Source organism: Anoplophora glabripennis, unplaced genomic scaffold, assembly GCF_000390285.2.
Source record: "Anoplophora glabripennis isolate ALB-LARVAE unplaced genomic scaffold, Agla_2.0 scaffold4, whole genome shotgun sequence".
Taxonomy (NCBI): domain Eukaryota; kingdom Metazoa; phylum Arthropoda; class Insecta; order Coleoptera; family Cerambycidae; genus Anoplophora; species Anoplophora glabripennis.
Window position 1 is genome coordinate 1,499,126 of NW_019416568.1, and position 19,198 is coordinate 1,518,323.

The 19,198-nt window shown below is 34.2% G+C and overlaps 2 protein-coding genes across 13 annotated transcripts in view; both read right to left on the minus strand.

Moving 5' to 3' along the window:
- LOC108917417 (serine/threonine-protein kinase MARK2) overlaps positions 1–19,198 on the minus strand; it is an 85,635-nt gene that overhangs the window by 26,968 nt on the left and 39,469 nt on the right. For 8 of the 11 annotated variants that reach the window (XM_018723982.1, XM_018723984.1, XM_018723986.1 and 5 more), the window contains exons 1-2: positions 4,575–4,894; positions 3,214–4,383 (exon numbers count right to left, since the gene is read on the minus strand). The exons of 2 other annotated variants lie outside the window; for them this stretch is intronic. In XM_018723982.1, the coding sequence (XP_018579498.1) occupies positions 3,214–4,374 (1,161 nt within the window). In that variant the 5' untranslated portion in view covers positions 4,375–4,383; positions 4,575–4,894. Of the gene's footprint in view, positions 1–3,213; positions 4,384–4,574; positions 4,895–19,198 lie in introns of those variants that run through there. One more of the 11 variants, XM_018723981.1, reaches the window with a different exon arrangement.
- Positions 10,191–13,940, minus strand: LOC108917420. 2 transcript variants are annotated; one of them, XM_018723993.1, is made up of 2 exons: positions 13,648–13,940; positions 10,191–10,377 (listed from the first exon to the last, which is right to left on the minus strand). In XM_018723993.1, exons 1-2 carry the CDS (start codon positions 13,879–13,881, stop codon positions 10,225–10,227), a joined length of 387 nt encoding a protein of 128 aa, XP_018579509.1. In that variant the 5' UTR covers positions 13,882–13,940; the 3' UTR covers positions 10,191–10,224. The 2 variants fall into 2 exon arrangements, with proteins under 2 accessions (XP_018579509.1, XP_018579508.1); XM_018723992.1 differs by having other exon boundaries at positions 10,191–10,373; positions 13,644–13,940.

The following is a 19,198-nucleotide window of genomic DNA, read 5'->3' on the forward strand; positions in this document are numbered from 1 at the left end:
ATACCGACGTATAAAAGAAGACGTTTTTTTATTCCTCGAAAAACGGTTAAGCAGATGGAAAAATAAAAATTGATTGTCCCATTATGTCCAAGTTAAGCCAATATTTGTTGCCTTTCTGAATACTAATAAGGTCGTAGGAGGAGGTTTAGGATGCTCGTTAAAAAGTTTTGACCCCAGTTCCCTCTAATATTCTATTTTTGTAAGGCTACAATAAAGTTGTTAGTTAATACGTTTTTAATAGAAAACTACCACCTCATTAATCATTTACAAAAGCAATAAGTGTTTTGGAAATGTCGACGATTTATATTTTATAAAACGACTGAAAATGTCACGAAGTTAATGGATGGGACGTGACATTAAACAGATACAAGGGATATTTATCAAAATGGAAAGACGGCTATTTATTATTTTAACCAACGCGCCCAAACTATACTTATTTCTTTATATAAGTCATATGATTCTTATTTATTGACAAATTTCGTTCGACCTTCCCATCAGTTAACTTCAGTAATCTCTAATAGTTACAACAAAATTCATTACGATAATACCGAGATAAACCTATAACCCCTCGATTATTTGTAAATTAGAAAAATCCAGTGCGATCTAGACTTGTGGAATTCGTAAAAAATGTTGAACTTTCTTTAACAGATGATCTTTTTTCTCCAAAAATATCCCAAGCCACTGATTATAAATAAATATAAACAGTGGGCTTCAGCAAATTAGAACATGCACTTATTTTAACTTGTCCGGAGTAAGATAAAAGTTTTGTTTAGTTCAAAGTGCAATAGGCCACTGTAACCTGACCTACAGGAAGTGTACTGCAAAGCTGAACCATTCTGTTTATAAAATTTTAGTGCGAAAATTCCATTAAGGATGCTAATAAATTGCCATAGAAGAACCATTAAAGATGTGACGTCATTTGTAATTAATTTATAGGTGTTACGAATTAAAAACATAATAGTTGAGGACGACTTGTTTCTGTTTCAGCTTTTTTTGCGGAATAATTAATAGATATTTAACGGAATCAGAATTATTATAAATGAACAAGAGACTTGTAACAGTTTTGTATGAATCAAATGTTGGTAATCGATTTAATTTCCAGGACAGAGAACAATAAATATGTATTTGAAAAATCGGCCTTGATACCAAAAAAAGATATTCACCTACAATCAATCAACCAAACGAGAAATATCACTCGCGCAAATAATTAGCTTTAGATCATACAACATAGGCATTGTTTTTATTTACGATAACCGAATCTGCCAAGAGCGTTTTTCAAAGGAACTAGCCGTAATCCGGACTTTGAAAACCGATTTCCACCGGCAGCATTTATCGATACGAAGCGGTAAAGCTAAAACCAAGGTATGATATCACTCTCGCGCGATATATTGTTTCCCAATAGGGGTACGTCGCGCGATAAGATAAGGAAAAATTTTCCTAGGGAACACAAATTTATATCAATCTTCAAAAAATCATTTACGACGAAATGTGAAACCTATTTTCAAACATTATTTGCAGCTTCGTTGGCAATATCACCTACTGATAAGAGCGATCGTTTGTCATCAGAATTCCCGAATTTCCATGTAGCTATACAAGCAAATTGTTACTTCTCGGAAACTCGATTTTGAGCGTATGCTGACGTAGATACTTCAAGAAGTCAACATTTATCATCTTACTTTGTATGTATCATGTATCATGACGAAAAGAAAATCCAAAACTCAAACTATACTTCGAAATTTGTAATAGAGTCTAAGATAAAAAAACTGAAATAGGGAAAATTGGTGTTGTTTGGCCAAAACTATGAAACTTTTAAGATACATCAGCCACAAAATACTTTATACGATTCAGTTACAAAAATGTAATTCTTTCTGCAACCAAAGCTCGATACTGACGGGTCAGTTAAACAACATTCGATCTTGACCAAAACAAGCACAACCTACATATCCAGTACGCCCAAATTTCTCCCGGTGTGTGTGTCATTCGACCTCTACTTGTAATTATATAGGTTCAATAAGCCAGGCGTCAAATTCTTACAAGGTTCCCATTAATAAATGCATATTTATTCATTAATTATGTCCCAATTGCATCAAGAAAGTGAATACCCACTAAAACACGGAGTTATCGATATCTTCAAATATGTAATTGTAAAAAAGAAATGGGACAAACGCCCAAAAAGTTGTCAAATTATTTTTTCTGATCGTTTAAGCATCTGTGCTCCCAAATCTCACCTCACAACACACCACGGGTTATTTCTTACGAGGACTTATTGCGAAAATCATTATCGGGTTGCGCATACGTCTCATTGTCAGTAATCAACAAATAAATATTTATGATTTATGGAAGCGGCGTGCCAGAAGACACTTTTCGCGGTGAAATTTTTTGAGCCAGTATTATTTATTCCGTTTGCGTGTCGTGTATCACTGATTTGCAACCATAAATCCAGATAAGACCAGATAATCAAATTTAGGATTACACGTATGTAACTGCTGACGATGACAAATTGCTCTTAAAATATATTTATCGGAATCATGTTAAAATTAAACACGCTGTGATAAATTTCAACGCAGTTAAAATCAAATAACGCTTGATTACTCGATACAGTCTCGGCAAATATTTAAGTGCGTTCGATTAACCGTTATTTTTTTCACTCATTTCATACTCTGTCGAATCAACACCGAAAATTAGTTCTATTGAAAAATTTGCAACAGCACTTTGACCAAGGCGATAAACGTTTTTTACAATGACCGTGTGGATGTAGATAATAACCTTCGCTGTATAAAACTATGTAATGACGAAAAATGGAGATTATTCTATGGAATACCGAGTAATTTAAATATGGGTGCTAATTACAGACAATTAAAGAAATATTTTTAGAACACATGTTATCTGTGTACACTATTACAGTGTCTTAAGAGATTTAGCGGTACATTTTTGTGATCAATTTTCTAGTTTCCAAATCTGCAAATGTGATTGGACTGGATTGAACAAAAATCTTTCGTGGCGCCCTAAAAAAAAACGACAAAATCGTACACATTAACATATACAAAAATAACGCCGTCTTTGAGATAAATAAACAGGCCATATTTTATCGTAAGTATGCGCAGATTTATCTAATCTTCAAACATGGCGAAGTTTTTTAATACCGCATTTAATTTTAACTAGATTTTTTGTATTTCGACCATTTCCTCTCAGGAAAGGAAACGTGGGACTTACTTTACGTGTACGTTCTCGAGCGGTCCTCGATGGCCGTTTCGCCGCCTTCTCCTGAGCATCAGAAGCGGTTCTGTTGAGCTGCACGTTCTTATTCGTCTTAGTCTCCTTAGAATGAGCGTTGTCCATACTCTTCCTCTCCTTGACGTGCCTCTTGAAGGGCTCCTGGTGTTCCCCTTCCGCATCGCGCAACACCCTCTCCTGCAGGTCCTCGACCTCGCTCGAATGTTTTATGGGACTCAATATGTGCTCTTGAGACTTCAGGATGTCCTGGGACTTATCCAGAGTCTTAGGCGCGACGATCGGTTTCGAAACGGCTTCCTGAGACTGTCTCTGACCGTTCGTCTCCTCCTTGGACTTTTCCGGAGGTAGAGGAGCCGCTGGTTTGGCTTCCTTCGTGTTCACTTTCTTCAGCAGCTCCTCGAACTTCCTCAAGTTCTCCTCCTTCTTTTCCTTCTCGTTCAACCTGGTTATGATGCTTTCGACGTTCTGCAGATGAGACATGGTGCTCTCGGGACTACTCGGACCGTTCAGGATGAGGTTGAGCCCGACGCCTTGCTGTTTAGGTGGGAAACCGGGTGGGGTGACCGCGGTGGGGGTTGCGTCAGTGGGGTTGATGCTGTATATGTTGACGTCCTTGTGCTTCCTGGGCCATTTCGGCGTCTTGGGGGTGCTTACTGGGGAAGTAGCGCGCAGGGGGGATTTGTGAATGTTGTCCGGCACCAATTTGTACCCTATCAGGGCGTTCTCTTGTTTGTTAAGGTCGTTGGTGGCGTTGCTCTTGGAGGAATTGGTTAGCTTCATCTTCTCGGTCGTCAATGTTGGATGGTGGTGTTTGGTAGCGACGACCGGCGAGACGTCCAGCCTCTCGCCTTTCGACACTTTCCGGTATTGTTCGAGAGTATCGCGACACTTCGCACTTAATGGGAACTTTTCCTCCTTGGGCACTTCGTGGGTGAAAGTGTCTTTGTACCTGTCCGTGTACTTTCCGCCACTTGTGATCTTCTCTCTCCTGTCCTTGAGCATCTTGATGCCTATGTCATACCGGTCCGGATTCCAGCTGTTTCTATCGTTTTGACTATCGCTGACGTCGATCGGTTTATCTTTGGAACGGATCTTAATATTCTCTATGATTCCGTTCTCTGTCACATCGGCACCGTTCATTATTTATTGCTGTGTAAACAAAGAATAGGTTTAGGTACGATATTTTTTTCGACAAGTACATCTAGCCGCCATACAAAAAGCACAAAGCCGTGATATTCAGGACACACAATACACAAAAACATATAGTAGGGACACCACACACTTGCTCGACATTTTTTATCGCAGCTGTTCTTATCACTATTTTAATGGAAGTTATTTACCTGATAACCGGAGAGTAATCATTGTAATAAAAGTCATAATTGTGCAAGCGGTCTCGAATGTATCAATGTTAACGTTTTACCAAGCGGGTCAATTTTCCGAAGGTTCACGGGTTGTGTAACGACCAGGCAGCTTTCTTTAAATATTACTTAAAAAATATCGAAGCTCGTTGATTAGTGCAGGTTGCTTAACGGAGCAGGACTCGCTAATGAAAAAAATTGCACTCGCATCACATGGCTTATCGCGGGGGAGCATGCGCACACCGGAACCATAAAAAATTATCGGCGATTTTTAGGCAATCGAAACGAATTGAACAGCTCGGCGACGGCGACGATTATTAAATGAATAGATAAATAACAAAAAAGATATTATGTTTGCCAAGGTTACTGTCGATTGTCACTGGATACCGTGGCGTATGTATGTATCATGTGGCAAGGATTCGAGTCGCGGGTATTCATCCGTGATCCGCTCGGCTCCCGTCCGTTTTGATTTTTCTAATCGGGCGACGGCAGTTTGGAGATTCGACAATTCGGAACAAACCGGTAAAATTGAAAATAAAAAACAGTTTTTTTCTCTGATGCAACGAATTGTAGAAATTGGAGAATAAAAAAAAAATACTTCAAAAAAATATGCGATTATGGGAAAACAAGTTGGATTGCGCGGAGCAAGGAGTCAGCCAAATCCCGCGCAATCAAGGAGTATCATTACTTTCATTTTTACAGGATGTTACGTACGTACTTCACAAATACGAGGGTGGGGGTTGTTCGTTTTGGAAAATGTTTTTTTTTATTACAGTTAATTGTTATTTATTTACTTGCGTATTTAATATTTTTTGTTTTCTGCCTTTTTTTAGTTAGCCTTTAAAGAACTGTGCTATCTACTATATTAGGTCACCTTAACTGACTGTTAGAATAACAAATTTATTGATTTTTAAGAATTTGAGACAACTAGAATTGCTAATTTATAAAAATTTGCTGAATTTGACTTTTGTTTAATGTTAAACATTTTTAATTGTTGAACTTTAACAAATACTGAAACTTAAATAAGTAGTCTTCGTGTTTTTAATTTGCTTAAAACGATTTACATTTTCACCGGTTGAATCTTTGCGACAAAAAAAATTCTATTATCAAATTATAATGAAACGACTGCAACATATTTTTTCGTGTTAAGTTTTTTAAATTTACTTCTGCCGATTTGTAAGCAACGCGCTCGAAAAATGTATGTCCTATCGATTTTCAATTAGTATACCTTTTTTGTATTATCCTTTTTGGTTTACAAAGCCCTTAGGATGAATCTAACCAAAAATTCTACCTGCATATTATTCGAAATGTATTTTATATGGTAGTTGATGAAAATAAAGTAATTTTCTCCTAAACATTATCCAAAATCCTTATCAGCGTCTAAAAGCGCAAACAGTAATAAAATAAATTCTATGTTTTTTCCGAAAATTCTGAACCCTTACGCCAGTTCTTTCATTAAATCATCCCTTCCCATGTCCCGCAAAGGGTGAGGAAATCGTGGATTCACGTGTTTGCGTCAGAAAACCACACTTTTAAATAATTTGTTTAACAGATGTAACAACACGTGCGTGGTTTATTTCGATTAACAAATTATTTTATACGATCTAATTGAGCCTTTTAAGACAATAAGGCGTAATTTTTATGAGCACTGCTTGAATATGTATTACGTATGCGAACGTTACGATTTTAATCGATTGTTGGGTTCCACATGGTATGGTATAATGGATATATATCAGAGAGCTGGCCGATCGCTGCGGTAAAGTATATTATCTCCTTTCCTTTAGAAACCGAAACCCGAAATTTAGAAACTAACATCGCTAAGTGTTGTGAACTAAACAAACTGTATTTTCCGACCTATTAGTTGGTTTTAATTTTTCAGATTTAGCGTGTATCAAAAAAATAAAAAGTAAACGCAAAGAGTAATGAATTTTATACACTACTTCATGAAAATAACCAACGAGTTTTGGTATAGCGTTCAATATGAAATATCGTCATAGAGTCCAGTCGAATTAAATCATAAATACTGAAAAATAGCATATCTTTCAAATAAGTGACAAAATTGTGCGTTTTTTTTTTTCACTTTTTTTACTATCCATAAAAATCTAGACGACCCATCGGAAGATTAGTTATTTTATGTTGTAGGTAATTAAATTACCTACAATTTAAGGTACCTAGAGTCGTTTTTCACTAATTTGTTAACTGCAAAATAAAGGTCAAGCGTGGAAAAAGCCAATTTTCGAAAATTGAGCATTATTATTGCAAAAAGCATGGATGTTGATGAAATTTATGGAAAAGATGGTCAATCCAAGGACCAACATGTGTGCCAAAGACCGATTTGATTGACCGTGAAATTGTTACTCCAGGTATTTGTTCATTAATTTTTTCAAAGTAGGATTTGCAAAACAGCGTTATAAATAAATAGTTCCGGGGTCAAGCAAAAGCCGCTCGGGAATTCGCTCTTTTCGCATTAAATAGAGCTTCCCAAGATAGCTTTTTTTATAACGTTAATTGCTAAATAACTATTGGACGTATCGGACCGGAATTTTAGAGAGAATTAAACAAAGGGTTAAAAACGAACGAAATTAATGAACAAATACCTTGAGCAACAATTTCACAGTCAATCGAATCGACCTTTGGCATACATGTTGGTCATTGAATTGACAGTCTTTTACATAAATTTCATCAACATCCATCGCTTTTTGCAACAATAATGGGCAATTTTCGAAAACAGATTTTTCTGCGTTCGACCTTTATTTTAGTTATAGTCCAACCAAATTACACTTAGAGAAAAAAAATTGTTACCTGGACTGTTATTAGTAGAAATGGTAAAGGGGCTTTTATAACAAACGTGAAAAAAGTAAATGCGTGAGCAGGAGTGGCGGAAGGTTGATTTGGGTGGTTGAAAAGTTGCGAAAAATTGTATTATTGGGATTTCTGGCGAAAGTTGACGTCAAACAAAAAAGTACCCAATACAAAAGTTGTAGATCATGCAAAAATCTACAACTTTTATAGAGGTCACTTTTAAAAATAAACTCAAAATTTCCGAGAAAAATTCGAAAAACAGGTTTTTTTAATTTTTCGTTTTTTATTTCCGTAAAAACAATTTATTTTGACGAAACTTGGTGGAAGTATACCTTTCTGTGTCTTAAATAACCAAATTTTTTTAGATAAAAAATTCAAGAAGTTTCCGAGATATTTATTTTTTCCGATCTGAAACACTTTTTTTTTTCAAAGAAAAATTCTACTTAGAAAAATCGTCAGAGTTCTGCCGGTAATCACTTTTTTCTTTTAACATATACTTTTCGGTGAAATAAAAAAATCATAGTTCAAAAACATGGTCAAAAATGCAAAAAAAATTACTTGCAACAATGAATTTTTCAGTAATTGTCGATAATCTGTTTAAATTTAAAAAAATTCAAAAACGATTACAACATTCAATTGTACGGAAAAAATACAAAAGAAACAGTGTCTCATTTTTTGACCCAAAACTTTATTTTTGTATTATATACTTTTTTGTTTGGCGCCAACTTTCGCCAAAAATCCCAATTTTTCCTATCCTACAATTTTTCAACGCCCCAAATCAACCCTCCGCTACCCTTCACGCATTTACTTTTTTCACGTTTATTATAAGCCCCTTTACCATTTCCACTAATAAAAGTCCAGGTAACAATTTTTTCCCCCTCTAAATTAGTTATTTCGATCAGTCTATTAACAAATTGGTGAAATGTGACTTTAGGCATCTTAAATTGTAGGTAATTTAATTGTCTGCAACAAAAAATAACTAATTTTCCGATATCTCGTCTAGATTTCCATGGGCAGTAAAAAAAAAGTGCAAAAACTCGTAATTTTGCCGCTTATTTGCAATTTGCCAACTTAATGTCACTTCTCTCGAGTTAATCTTTTGATATTATCATTCTACATGTCTTCACCGTCGCCTAATATTTTTTTACGTCCGTATTCTAATTCGACTGGAGTAATAATCTACCTAAGTAAACATCACAACCGTTGTACAATGATTTTCGTCAAACTTAATGAAACAGAGAAAACTTTATTGCATTATATCTAATCTACGAGTATGTATGAGTATTAACCTACACTTGACATTGCTCGTGCCTTGATTCCGTACATGCATCCATAGAGAAAGAAAAACCGAAGTCGCTCAGTAACAACAGGATATTTGATGGATCGATAACTGATAGAAGATCGCGGGTTAATGTGTCAAATTCGCAACTCAAATAGAGCTGTGTATACTTTACCTCGACCACTGTTACGACAAGAAGAAAATAGATTTTTAATATTTGTCCAACGTGTTAGGGAACCGGTGCAAAAATCTGGATCAATATATGACTGTTCGGAATTAAACGGAAAATTATTTGATCAATCAATAAAATTCGCTGTAAAAATAGAACCGCCGCAAAAGGTTTCGGTACAGGCACGTGCCCCAATGGATATTGGAAGGATCCAAATTGATAGAATGCTTAAAGAAAACAAGAAGAAATTGAAACCGATGAATATAATTTCTCTAAAAATAAAAACCAAATAGTTTTGTTCTATACGTTTAGGATAATGAGACAGCTGACTGGTCTTCTTGTAACGATATTTTAATGGGGGTCTTCTGTTTCCAACGTCTGTAAAGGTCAAACGGCAATTCATAATGAAAACGAACCAGGGAAGCAACAATGAATAATACTGTGGATATTACACACAAAAATATTAATTCAAGAGTGTTGGTATGGTTACAAAATTTAGAAATGTGATTACTCGGATATCTTTGAATAATTGAAAAATATTGCGAAATTTTTCATATTCTTTTTATAAACTACTAGAAACAATACCTCCGTTTGGTTTGCGGTTACGATAAGATTAAAAATGTTCCCAGAAAAATTATTTACGCATACGTGTTATCCACCTACAGATAATTTACTTCTGATGCATGGTCAATAATTGCAGTGTGTCAAATAAACGTTTCATTTATCTTACATTTTAGATTCATGATAAATCAACACATAAAACAATTAACGTTAGTCGGGACAAAATTAATGTGGATTTTATTATCTCCAAGGACGGCGAGTCGGATAGAAATGAATTGTTCCTACTGTATAGGCAACCGTAATTACTTAGCGAGTTTTTCACTTGTAAGGCGTGTTGCATACCCTACCGTTCAGTTTCAGTGGAATATCCGATTAATATATGCTGGTATAATATATGCTGGTACACCTATTTCGGCTTGTTCTTTTTTTCAAGAACGAATGTGACAAGTAGAATCAATTGGTACAGGGTTAGGTATGACCTACTTTACTGCAGACAGCCTGAAAAATATAGTATATGTATCTCTCGCCAGGAACATTATCGCATATGTATCTCAATAAAAAGATAATATGAAACACATCCTTTTAGCTTCTCATATTGCACCAAGGATACCTCCCGACTCAGGACAATGTAAGGTATAAGTTCTTGCAGTAAGGAATTAAGTTTTTATAGTTATTTTAGTAAGCTAATCTCAGGAAAGTGGTAAAAATATTAATTAAGTAATGGGAAATTTATTGCTCATAAAATTGTACATAATATGTAAGTATTTCAATCGCCAATTAAAAAATATTATCAATGTAGAAAAGACGATTCTAAAATTACATTAGAGATATTTTCTTCCCAAATCTAACTGATCTGCCTGCATAAGGGCACTACAATCTTCCTTTGGAAGTGAATAACTCAACCACTTTGTCATGTTTCTTTTCAACAATCTTCTAGAATCGGTTGTTTGAAAACTTGGATACGGAACAGATAATAGTAGAGTGCCCGGCAGCGTTAAATATGCTTAAAAATCAATTCTGTGGGCGTCTCGGGGTTACAAGCTGAATTATGCATAAAATTGAAGCTTATATGTTACTGAATCAGAATCCGAAGGTAATAAAAAAATAACGCGGGCAGAAGGGCAGTAAAATCAAAAAACGAGTTATCACCACGGGCGGATAATACAGTATATTGGCTATAATTCTATATAAAAATCAACTTATATTTTGTACAGCATATATTTTTTATCAATTTTTGAAAGTTGCTCTTAACGTTGAGTCTTATGGCAGAATAAATTTTTAAACTTGAATATCTCGGTTCGAACACGTCGAAAATCTTACTGAAATTCAACATTTTTTTAGTTCCCACGCTATTTACCGGAAAACGGAGGCTTTAATTGAAAAATTTTACTCTTGCAAAAAGTTTCTGTCACCAATTTGAAAGACAACAGCGTATAATTCAGAATTTTTGCTTCAATAATAAACAAGATATGAATAAAAATACAGAACAAGTCATTTTTCGAACGGCCGGCGGACGGCTGGCTGCTTCGCGTCCCCACTCCGCCACAATCGCATCTGTCTCACAAATCTCCATAGCTCCATTTCGTATTACTTCGATACGTACGAGTCAGTAGTGATAACCCTACTACATACAAATTTTAAAAATATATGCAAAATTAGTAAAATAAATCATGTCTCACTTCTACAGATTTAAAATACGATATTTTAATAATTAGATTTAAAAGTTAATAAATATATACAGGGTGTCCCGTTCATGTTCAACTTGTGTGCAAGTTCCTCATGGAAAAACAATAAGGATAGTTCATGTAAAGTTTTTTTCTTAGACGCCCTGTTTTCGAGATACAGTGTGTTGAAGTTGTTACTTTCCGAATGGTTTTTTTTAATTATCTTTAAATCGGCTAAAGATAAAAATATCAAAATTTGTAGACGAATAAATATCTACTGTGCGTTAACAATAATAATGTGCAAGCTGTTTCTTTCTGAAAAGAAGTGTCGCCAATACAGGTAATTGCAGGGGTATCTACAATAGAAAAAAAAATATGTTAAAAGAGAATATTTATTACATTTCTAAACGGTTCTGTAAACTCACATGAACTACTCCTATTATTTTCCCATGAGGAACTTGCACACAAGTTTTTTTTGAAACATGAACCGGAGACCCTGTATATAAAATACATATATAAAAAAGGTCCTTTTTATTAACAATTAGGAACATGACTAACAGATAAAAAACACTATTTATCCAAGTCACGTTTCTCATCGAACTTTTTGCAAGATTTTGAGCCATGTTTTTACAGGACCAAATTCAACCCATATTACTTTTCTTGTAAATGCAAACCTTGCTTCCACAATCTAAGGAAAATTTAAATTTTATTACTAGAAAAATGGTTGCTACTTATTATCTTACCTTTTTGCATCCACATGAAGAACGTTCAAATGTCTTTATCAATTTTTCTATCCACAGTCGGCAATACAAAGCAATTTTGGACAGAGTTCTAAACAATTGACTGATAATAGGTCCTCAAATAATGGAATCGCAAAGTATCTTCAGTCGGAAGCAGATTTGCAATTGTTGAAGACGATGCTAACAAACCTCTTAAAGTGTTTACTGACGTAATATTATGATTTTTTAATATAGTTTTATAATAATGATCTGAATATCCTCGAACATATTTTCTGAAAAATCATCCGTACCAATTCCATTTAAGTGTTTGTGGTTTACCCAATTGTTTTCCCAATTTTTTTATTCTATTCTGTCATTAGGCAATTCACATGATATTTTACCTCCATTGCTATTAAATCATTGGAGCCAATTCTTTCTAAAACTTCTGAAGAGATCGATGCAATGTTTTTACTTTAGTTTCTATATTTTTAGACATAACTTGGGATAATCTCTTCCCAAGAGATAGCTTCTAGCAAAATACACATTTATTTATGTGAAAGCCACCCTTACGAAGTGATCTACCAGGAAGTGGTGGAGGTTCAATACCAGCTACTCTGTACTCTTTCAGTCTTTCCACTCTTTTCCTTAAACTTTCAATATTTTGTTTGTTCGTATAGGCAATATAACACATTTTATGCCAAACAATTTTACCAGTTTTACCATCAACAATCACACTTTTTGTATGTCCTCATCTACCTCTTTGTTTATATCATTCCGAATCTTATTGTTAGTGGAATTCATAAAAGTAAAGGAAGTTTTATCCGTTGATTCGATTATAATACCTCCAATTTTTTTACATATTATACATTTTTTGCGTTTTTGCGTTTTGAATTTTACATGTAAGCCGATTTCGTTCTCAGAACTAGTACTATCAGTTGTAGAACGTTTCATTTCGTGCAGTGCTAAATTCTGATAAAAAATCTATAATTGGAATGTGGAATTCCCTACAGTTAACTAAAGTAAAATTTCTCACTTAGATTATCCTTGTTTACAACACTAAACGCCAACCACTATGTGTTTCAGTTTTTTAAAAAGTGAAAAATTAAGATTTTAACCAGGTTAGGTACTGAACTCGTTATATGCATTCACCCACAAAACTATATTTTTGAAAATATAAACACATACGAAAACCGCTACAAAAAGGCACACCTAAAATTCCGGTAAGATAAGAAATATTAAAATAAAATGTAATACAGTACGAGATGGAGCTATGAAGATTTGTGAGACAGATTCAACTTTGGCGAAGTGGGGAAGCGAAGTAGCCAGCCGTCCGCCGGCCGGTCGAAAATGATTTATTTTGTATTTTTATTCATATATTGTTTATTATTGAAGCAAAAATTTTGAATTAAACGCTGTTGTCTTTCAAATTGATGAAATAAACTTTTTGCAAGAGTAAAATTTTTCGATTAAGGCCTCCGTTTTCCGGTAAATGGCGTGGGAACTAAAAAAATGTTGAATTTAAGTAAGATTTTCGACGTGTTCGAAGCGAGATATTCCAGTTTAAAAATTTATTCTGCCATAAGACTCAACGTTAAGAGCAACTTTCAAAAATTAATAAAAAATATATGCTGTACAAAATATAAGTTGATTTTTATATAGAATTATAGCCAATGTGCTGTATTATCCGCCCGTGGTCATAACTCGTTTTTTGATTTTACTGCCCTTCTGCCCGCGTTATTTTTTTATTACCTTCGGTTTCCGATTCAGTAAGATATAAGCTTCAATTTTATATATAATTCAGCTTGTAACCCCGCGACGCCCACAGAAGTGAAAATAAATTAAAGCGGGCACTCTACTATAAACTAATCGTTTTCTTCTTGATACAAAACGATTTTCTAATGCTGTGAAAATTTAAACGACCTCTACCGCCTTTTGCAACCATTTCTTCGTAGATTAAGTCGAACTCGTCGAAATATTCTCGCCTGTTACAGATTTCAACACATCCAAGGTGGTCTTCTTCACTTTCTCTCTTATGAAACTGCACAGTAAAATTTGTATCATCTTCTGTTGACTTTGACGAATACATACAACCCATTTCGAAGACAACGCGAAAACGGACTGGAAAAATTTAATAGAAACTTCCAACTAGGTATATTCTAGAAGGGGCAATTGTTTTGAATACCTGTAGATAGTAAACATATCTATACTTATGGAATTTAAAATAATGCATAACACTACAATCCCCACATGCCTACAACGCCAGGATATGTTGCCATTAACAGCACACAAAGTTGACGAGAAAATAAGTACGTATTCGTTTTTGCGTACATGAGTTTGACAGAAAGCTTGTATGTAATTTATTATAGGTAATGCTTTTCTTGTAACCATATCTGATTTTGTAAATGCTATACGATATTTGAGCTTGAACATAGATGCCAGGTAGAAGATTACAGTAAAAAAATACCATTGTAGTTGTCAAAGAACTTTCCATACGTGTTAATTTTTAAGGAAAAATTATGCATCAAAACTGTTCAACGATAAAGCATGGAAAAGTAAGGGAGCGAAACTATCGTGTATTTCCGAGTATTAAATCCGCCGGATATTAATCTTAATCACCCTATCTATATACGTTCTAGGTCTCGTACGAGTCCGCTCTATTATTAACTTTGCTTTCTGTGGGTGTTTAGATGATGGTTCTATAAAGCAAAATTAATCGATAACCAAGACATTAATAAAAGTACACGCACCTAGATAAAACTTCAATAACGAAAGCCCAATTACGTCACTTCCTTTCAGAGATAGATAACGAAGCTGTGGGGATATACAGCGCGATCATCGAAACCGCGCCACACGGGGGCGTTTTATTGCGGTTTCCAGTTTCGATTTTAAAAACTGTGGTTATTGCACGAAAATCCAAAAGCGAAATATTGTATTTCTACTTCGGAAGCACTCATTAACGCACGCATTAACAGTTTTGTCATTATTCACCTGTTTAGTGTACATGTAAGGAGCATCCTCGTATAACAGTACGAATGACATGCGGGTTATTTGCGAATTGTGTCAAGAATAACGTTGCGTTTACAGCAATTAATCAGATGGCTCCATTAAAGCAACACAGTTTCATGAAAAACAACACGTATGTACCCATCAGATGACTTACAGAGTGCAGGTAATAAAACACTGTTTTTACAAAAACGATTCTAAATCCTCAATCGTTCAAGAATAGTCAAAAAAAAAAACAAACGTCAAATGTATAATAATGTTTTAAAATAACTATTTTTTCCGTTTAATTCAATACCTATGTATGTTTTCAACCACGAAATTTATATAATTCCAAATATTTGAACATATTTTTTTTAAATATCGTTCAAGTTTTTGCAAATAATTGTGTCAGTGTCAATGATTCCTGACTTTTATCTGAACTAGACTACTGTCACTACGTAAAGCATTTAGGAAAGTTAAAATAATATTAAAATTTTAAACAAAATACCGGATGTTTCTACTCCTTTTTCTTATGCAGCCACATATTCAATAACGGGGGCTAGCCTCCACTGTTCAGTTAACATGCAGCATTGCTGCCTCTGAAAAGCTGCTACTGCCAGTTGACTTCACACTTGGTATGATACGACGGGATGGTACAGGTAAAAAATAAGTTGCCACATTAATTCGGTGAAATGGGAGTCGCCATCATCATCACGCTTATGCGTCTTCAGAGATATTTAAAATTTTTAAAACCGGTCATTTATTTTTAAATTTCGACAGCCTGTATCTCTACAACTACCGATTTGCGAACCCACGGTTATCTAATAATACCGATCGTTTTCAAATTTCTAAATTTCTAATTAGGACATAATAACCCGCACACTTCTAGATAGCCAAGGATATCTCACTAGCAAAAACCGCCAACAATAACGTCCTGTAGTCCGATGAAGACAAGGTAACGCAGAAAAATGAGCTTAAGGTTCATTAGTTACGTGCCGACCTACTTACGCTGACACTCTCTGGCATCTATTAAGTTGGGAGGTGGCGGATAAAACTGACAAATCTCCTAAAGCCGTATTAATTACTCCACGCGGTTCCTCTGGGCTTCCGGAACTCGGGTTACGTTTCGAAGTAATTAATCCGCTTGATGAAAATGGTACAATACTCAAAAAAAAAAATTAACAAAAAATATAGGACACGGTATTCACAAATAATGGGGATTTAAATTATATCAGAACTATAGTAGGCGTTACATCTGAAGCCCTACAGTTCAGTGACGTCACAAACAGAAGTATCTCTAACGTAACATATTATTCACATCTAAGTATATTCCGTAAAATGATTCTGGAATTATTTTATTTTAAATATTAGTATATGTTGTGATAACCAACCAGAAACAATGTCTTTCTTATTATTAAATTATGTATTTTGACGAAAGAAAGGACTGTTGAAGTAACCAGGAAACCATCATATTTTTATATTTCCACAATTCATAATTCTTTGTTTTTCGTTATTTTTAAAATTACCTTTAGCACTTGCTGTAAAACTGCATTGTACATAAGAAAAGTATCAACGGGCTGCGATAAAAGATTTTAAAATATTCCTTTGAAAGACCGTAACCTTTTAAGAGGACACAATTATTGTTATTAAAATAAAGATATATTAAAAAAAAAATCGCTTCAAATATGGCCCAATCGTCTCCGTACACGCTGTACAAAGCTTTTAGTATAAAAATTGAACTGTAAACTGTTTAAGAGGTTTGCAAACAAATGGCTCTTAAAAATTAGGTTAAGTTCGCTCTGTGCGTAAGTTGGAAATTTATATAGACGTAGATAATTAAAAATAAAACTTTCTTTTTTATAAACACCTTCAAGTACAGCGAACTTTACTTACTACGAGTAAACAGTACGTGTACAGTTTTGCAATAACCCGTAAACATTACGTAGCAGGTTATCTTGAATGTATGTTTAGAGGAAATTGTAGAAAAATGGCGACGCAAGAATAATACGGAATAACGAACACCAAATTTACATACACATTCTATTTCTGAAACAATAAGTTATAAAAATATTATTTTGAAGCAGCAAAAAATTCATTTTAAACGCGTTGATACGAAATAAAAAATTTGTTGTAAATTTTTCAAAACTGGGACAAATTTTTACAAGTTGGGTGTATTTCATGAAACAGTCAACTAAGCAGAATATAAGGATATTGTTTATGGTTTACATTGTAGGAGATAATTAAATAAAAAAAATCTTGCAGCTGGAAAATTTCATATTCCCATTGGAACGCCATGAAATTCATATCCTCCAATCATGCGACGGGAAATCGAGAGGTGTGGGGTGAATTAACTTAGTTTAGTGGGCAGACGTTTATTTCCTGTGACATTTACAGTCTCCTCTTTAATATACCAAAAGGGGAACACATTGAATCTGTCTCACAAAATTGCAACAAAATAAAAAAATGTCTAAAAAATCGAAATCGTCCATTTTATATCGAACACCAAACAGTTACCCGTGTTTTTAGAAAATCGCTAATCCTTTTTCCCTTTTCTTAGATTTTATTGTTTCTGGTTATTCCAACTGAAGGAGTTTTATTATTTTACAACGAAATACAATGCACTACTGACCTCGTTTCTTCCAAGTCGCTCTGAAGTTGCTTTAAAACTTGATTAGACAGTAAAGCGTCTTGCATTGCAGGAAGTCGAAAATATATTTAAAAAAATGTTAACGACAGACAGTTTTAAAATGAAACTACACAAGTTTTTCTATTAAAATTGTGGTTAAATGGTTTAGAAGTCGTATATAAATAGAAATGCTGCAATTTTAGACAACAACCAGAACAATAAACTTAATGGTGTATATTTGTACATCATAATGAAATTGTTACCATTGTCATTACTTTAGGTAAAAAACGGTATAGTGCCCCTTGGACATAACGACAAAGCGTGTACTGTTACTTTCCATCCTTGGGCAAACGTTTACTGTTTATGTCAAGTTGGCTAAACAAGTTAGTGTTACTCGATTAACCTCCATTAAACACTTTAAGCGACAGGGACCGTATGAAATAATAATTAATCTTTTTCCATGTTCTGTCCCAGTTTATCACGAACTTTGTTTGTTTCTTGCCCTCGAAATACTTGGTTTCAAAGTTTGAAAAGATCACAATTTCAGTTTTTATCCTCTTAAGAAAACGAACATGGTAATCGTAATAATCTGCTCCTCTACCACACAAATCGGTCAATTTAATAATACTAATCAAAATAAGATTGACACTACGTATACTATCATTAAATAATGTCAATGTCATAACATATTGAACGAAATTTTAGTCAGAATCTAAGTTATATAAAGTAAGTTAATAGTTATTTAGTGTTTTAAGTAGCATTTTAATGTATACGAGTCGTAGTTTAAGTGGATAAAAGGCAATTAAAAATCACGAATGCAATACAACGTTTTATCCATAATCACATCACAATCATATTTGTGAGACAGAATTATTGGAATTTAATAAAGAAATATTCGCACGACTTGATATTTCTTACTAATACTCAATGAAACGTGGTAGGTTTTGTTATACCCACTGATTCCTATGGTACGTTGTTTATTATCAATTATTTAATAAACAGTTCTATCTGCCAAGAAAGTAATTGTGTTCCTGTGGCTGTTTTTGAAGAAGCTCAAGAAGCAATTTTCCATTTATTGCCAGCGAAATCCAAGGAACATTACGAAAAAGTGTTCGCCGAATTTAACGAATGGAGGGAAAAACGGAGAGACAACAAATGAAGAAATCATACTATCGTATTTTTTAAATTTGAAGAAAAAATATGCAATTTTATCTGTGGTCGAAGTATTCGATGTTGAAGGCTACTATAAAGGTATATAAAAATATAGATATTGGGAAATATAACAAGCTTACTGCTTATTTGAAGAGTGAATCGAGAGGATACAAAGCAAAAAAGCTGCAGTATTGGAAAGAGCACATATATGTTAAAGTATGCAGAAAATATATTTATGTGCACCCAATTCGCCTAACACAAGACAGATTCTTTTTAAGATACATCAATAAAAAATGTAATTCTCAGCCTGTTGGAATCAACACATTGACGAAGGCATCCTCAATAGTTGCTTCATTCCTGAATATCGCAAATCCAGAAGCATATACTGACTATTGTATGAGGCGCACTTCAACAACTTTATTGGCCAATAAAGGTAAATCTTACAACCATCAAACGGCATGGTGGTGTGGATAAACAAATAAATTTCTTAATATAAATTTCTTTTACGTTAGTATAATTTATTTAACATACTTATACATTCGCATATAAAAAGCTGGTACCTAATAATAGACAATTTTCAATACAGAATATGAATTTAAAAGCGATGGGAAGAAAGTGTAACTGTACACTCTAGCAGTAAATATTTTGTTAT

Coding starts and splice junctions, on each gene's coding strand:
- LOC108917420 (XM_018723993.1), bottom strand. CDS start 13,881: ATGGGTTGTATGTATTCGTCAAAGTCAACAGAAGATGATACAAATTTT. Junction 10,378..13,647: donor TCAAGAAGAAAACGATTAGT/TTATAGTAGAGT, acceptor GGCACTCTACTA/TTATCTGTTCCGTATCCAAG.